General features: G+C 43.2%; 1 protein-coding gene across 1 annotated transcript; it reads left to right on the forward strand.

Annotated features, from left to right (window-relative positions):
- Positions 1–113: 113 nt before the first annotated feature.
- On the forward strand, positions 114–2,246 carry MRPS23 (mitochondrial ribosomal protein S23). The gene is made up of 4 exons (XM_010155042.1): positions 114–184; positions 512–589; positions 706–829; positions 2,103–2,246. The coding sequence occupies exons 1-4, from the start codon at positions 114–116 to the stop codon at positions 2,244–2,246; spliced, it is 417 nt and encodes a 138-aa protein (XP_010153344.1).
- Positions 2,247–3,108: the final 862 nt, after the last annotated feature.

Consider the following 3,108-nt stretch of genomic DNA (forward strand, 5'->3'; position numbering starts at 1 on the left):
GTTTCTGCCAGTCCCGGGGACGTTCCACTGGCCCTTTCGGGGGACACGGAGCTGCCCAGTCACTGCGTCGTCAAGCAGTTTCCTCCGCGTGGTTGCAGCGTAGAGACGGCGTTATGGTCCTACCGCCTTATCCCACGTGTTTACAGCCGCTGGTGGAGGTGCGAAAGGCATCGCTTCAGCTGCGGTAGGAAAGGCAGGCGCCTGTGCGGGGCAGGACTCCTGTAAGCCACGTTGGGTGGCCAGGGTGGGCTGACTGAAACCCCTGTGAAGAAGTTGCAGTGCTCCTCTGGCTTCCTGGTGGTGGTGAAGGTTGGCTGCAGTTTATTGCAACAGCTAAAAAATTCTGGAAGGAGTATCTCTGTGTAACCATGAGCCGCCCCAGCTAATGGGAAAAGGAGGAATGCTTGTGTGAATGCATTTTGTTACAGCCTCAATGAACTGATGTTTACTTACTGCAAGACATACCCCTTTTTGATGGTTTGAAAAACGTATCTTGTCTTTTTTTGTATAGGAGATTCTACAGAATATACGGCACTGGTCCAAGACCCTTCGACTTGTCTCGGTCAAACTACAAATCTACATGCCAGAGGTAAGATTTATTTATAGTCAAACTAAAAAAGTTTTTGAAACTTCTCCCTTTTTCCTCTTAAGTCAGTGAACCAAAAAGGTTATTTCTGAGAGTAAAAATATAATTTTGAAATCTAGGTTTGTTGAGAAATACAATGAACTGAAAGGAGAAGGAAAAATAGAAGAGGAAAAATTGTTTGAAGAAACAGGAAAAGCTCTTTTAGCCAGTGGGATAATTTTACAGCGAAAAGGAACAGATAAAGTAAGTATTAAATATTCACAGAGTTACTTTGCCAGTGGATTCAGAAGATTTCCCTTCCAGGACCTTAATATCGAGTTAGTCCGAATTAAATTTTGAGCAAGACAGTTGTGCACTTGATGGTTGTAGTAAAGCGTATTTGCTGCAGGGAGTAAACTTTTCTCTTAGTTGTGAACGTGACTGGCCGAGGTTGAGGTGCCTCTTGTGGGATAGGAAGGATCTGCTTGTTTCGGTGGTGAAAGATTAAAGTTTGCAGTGCTTTCAGATCACCCGTTGGTGTCTGTGTGTGAATCACTTGGAAATACGTGTCCGTGTTACCTCTCTAAGGTAGCAGGGGTTCAGTTTGAACCTCTTCTGGTTCAAAGACAACGAACACGCTTTCCCATCCCTTTTTAATAGTTAAGTAGTCTAACGCACTCTCACTGTTGTTCTTTAGTCTTCATCCTAAACTGGAAGGTTTTTGTAAGCCTTGCCGTTTGGTGTTTGTTTTTTTCTGTTTATTTGTTTTTTAAAGTTACTGAAATAGAGGGCTATACTCTGGGGGTTGTATACTTACATTATTGACAAGAAAATAACTGTCCAAAGTGTCCTGCCACTGCTGACCTGCAAGAGGGGAAATGTCTTCTGGGCACATCTAGTTCCTTCAGACAGTTGTCGTATAACTGTTAACATAAAATGGGGTAAAAACCAGACTGAAGTTGTTTCTGGAACAGCAGGTTGGGCAGAGCAGAATGTGGCTGCTCTGTGATGGCTACAAATCTTTCACCTTTTAATGAATAACGTTAGCATTTCTTCTGAGAGTGCTGTCCACCGAGTTGAACACCCTCAAAAAGGAGGGAGAAGAGCTCTTTGTAGGAGCTGCAGTTTTAAACTCCATTAGCTAAATTAATTTGTTATTCCCCTTTGTAATACACTCTCCGTTCTCCTTGTCATCCGCTTACCTTTGGACCAAGCGTCTGGAGTGCTTTTCCCAATAGAAGAGGCTGAAGAGGGGCAGAAATTGGTTCTGCTTAAAGTGCACTGTCCACTGAGCATGCGGAAAGAAAGTTAGTGATTTTATCTTTTGGCTTGAGGTCAGCAGTCTCATTTTAGATTTCTTGCTCTGGTGATACCTTAACACTATGTTGTATCTTAAAAATTATCACGAATTGGAACTTTTCTATCAGCTTTTTTTAGACGTATGAACTGGGGCTGTGGCTTTCTACTGCTCTCCCGTCATGCTGTGACAGAAACCTTTTACAAACCTGTTTTTTGGTGATCATGTCTTTAACTGTAGGTAGCACAACAGGATCATCAAGATTCCATGTTACACCTGCAGCTTCAAACTGTGTTGGAAGAGATGCAGGAAAAGAAGAAAGATCAGGAGGAGCAGATGCCAGAGTTGGCAGAAACGCAGAAGGAGAACCCCTTGCCCTCCTAACAGCTGTGCTGTTGTCCTGTGGTGCTCAGCTGTGGGGCATGCCCAGGCTGTGGCACTCGCCAGCACTTCTGCCTCCACAATCTGGTAGTTATGAGACACTTTCTTAGGGGGAATATGGCTCAGTTATCCGGCTCTACTGTCTTCCCTGATCGTGTATGCGGCACACATTCTTGTTCTTCCATCTCCCTATTCATGAAATTGGAGATACTGATTTTTTTTTTGAGGTTCAAGAACGTTATCTCAAATTGTGAGTTGGAAAATAAGTATAACAGTGGAAAAATTAAACATCTTCTTGCAAAATTGGAAGTGTAAAGATGTTTCTTAACTTCTTGCACTTGAGGGTAGAGGTCCTGTGACAGTCCTGCTGTTGTAGTGGCAGATACCGCTTGCCCGATGTGTCCTGACAGCTGTCTGAAGTGTCATCTTTTTATAGCTAATGGGGAAGAGTTACTCTTTATATAAATGTGATAATATGCTCTTCCTATTCCATCATCTGCTTAAGTTCAGAATAAAGCGTAACAATACCAGATGATTTGGACTTTTGCAGCTTTTTAGTGACTCCCTGTGAAATTGGTGACTTCACTTGTAACATCACATCTTTCCCAGTGCTGTGCTGAGGAGAAAGTTGAGTGCTGTTGCAGAAACAGCCATGGACACTTTGGCATTGAACAAGTGTGCTGGTTTTAGTCAGGACAGAGTTAATTTTCTTCATAGTGGCTGGTGTGAGGTTATGTTTTTGGATTTGCCCTGAGAATACATAAGGTGTCTTTTTAGCTGGTGCTGGGGAGAGCTTGAACCAATTCAAAGTCTTTTTCAGCCTCTGATACTGCCCATGTGTTCCCAACTTTCTCACTACGAGCAG

This window comes from Eurypyga helias, unplaced genomic scaffold (genome assembly GCF_000690775.1).
Source record: "Eurypyga helias isolate BGI_N326 unplaced genomic scaffold, ASM69077v1 scaffold37717, whole genome shotgun sequence".
Taxonomy (NCBI): Eukaryota; Metazoa; Chordata; class Aves; order Eurypygiformes; family Eurypygidae; genus Eurypyga; species Eurypyga helias.

What these genes read in the sequence shown, in the direction of transcription:
- MRPS23 (XM_010155042.1), top strand. Translation starts at nt 114, where the DNA reads ATGGTCCTACCGCCTTATCCCACGTGTTTACAGCCGCTGGTGGAGGTG. An exon ending in AAGGCATCGCTTCAGCTGCG is followed by an intron (nt 185 to 511) that starts GTAGGAAAGGCA and finishes TTTTTTGTATAG; the next exon opens with GAGATTCTACAGAATATACG. An exon ending in AGCGAAAAGGAACAGATAAA is followed by an intron (nt 830 to 2,102) that starts GTAAGTATTAAA and finishes CTTTAACTGTAG; the next exon opens with GTAGCACAACAGGATCATCA.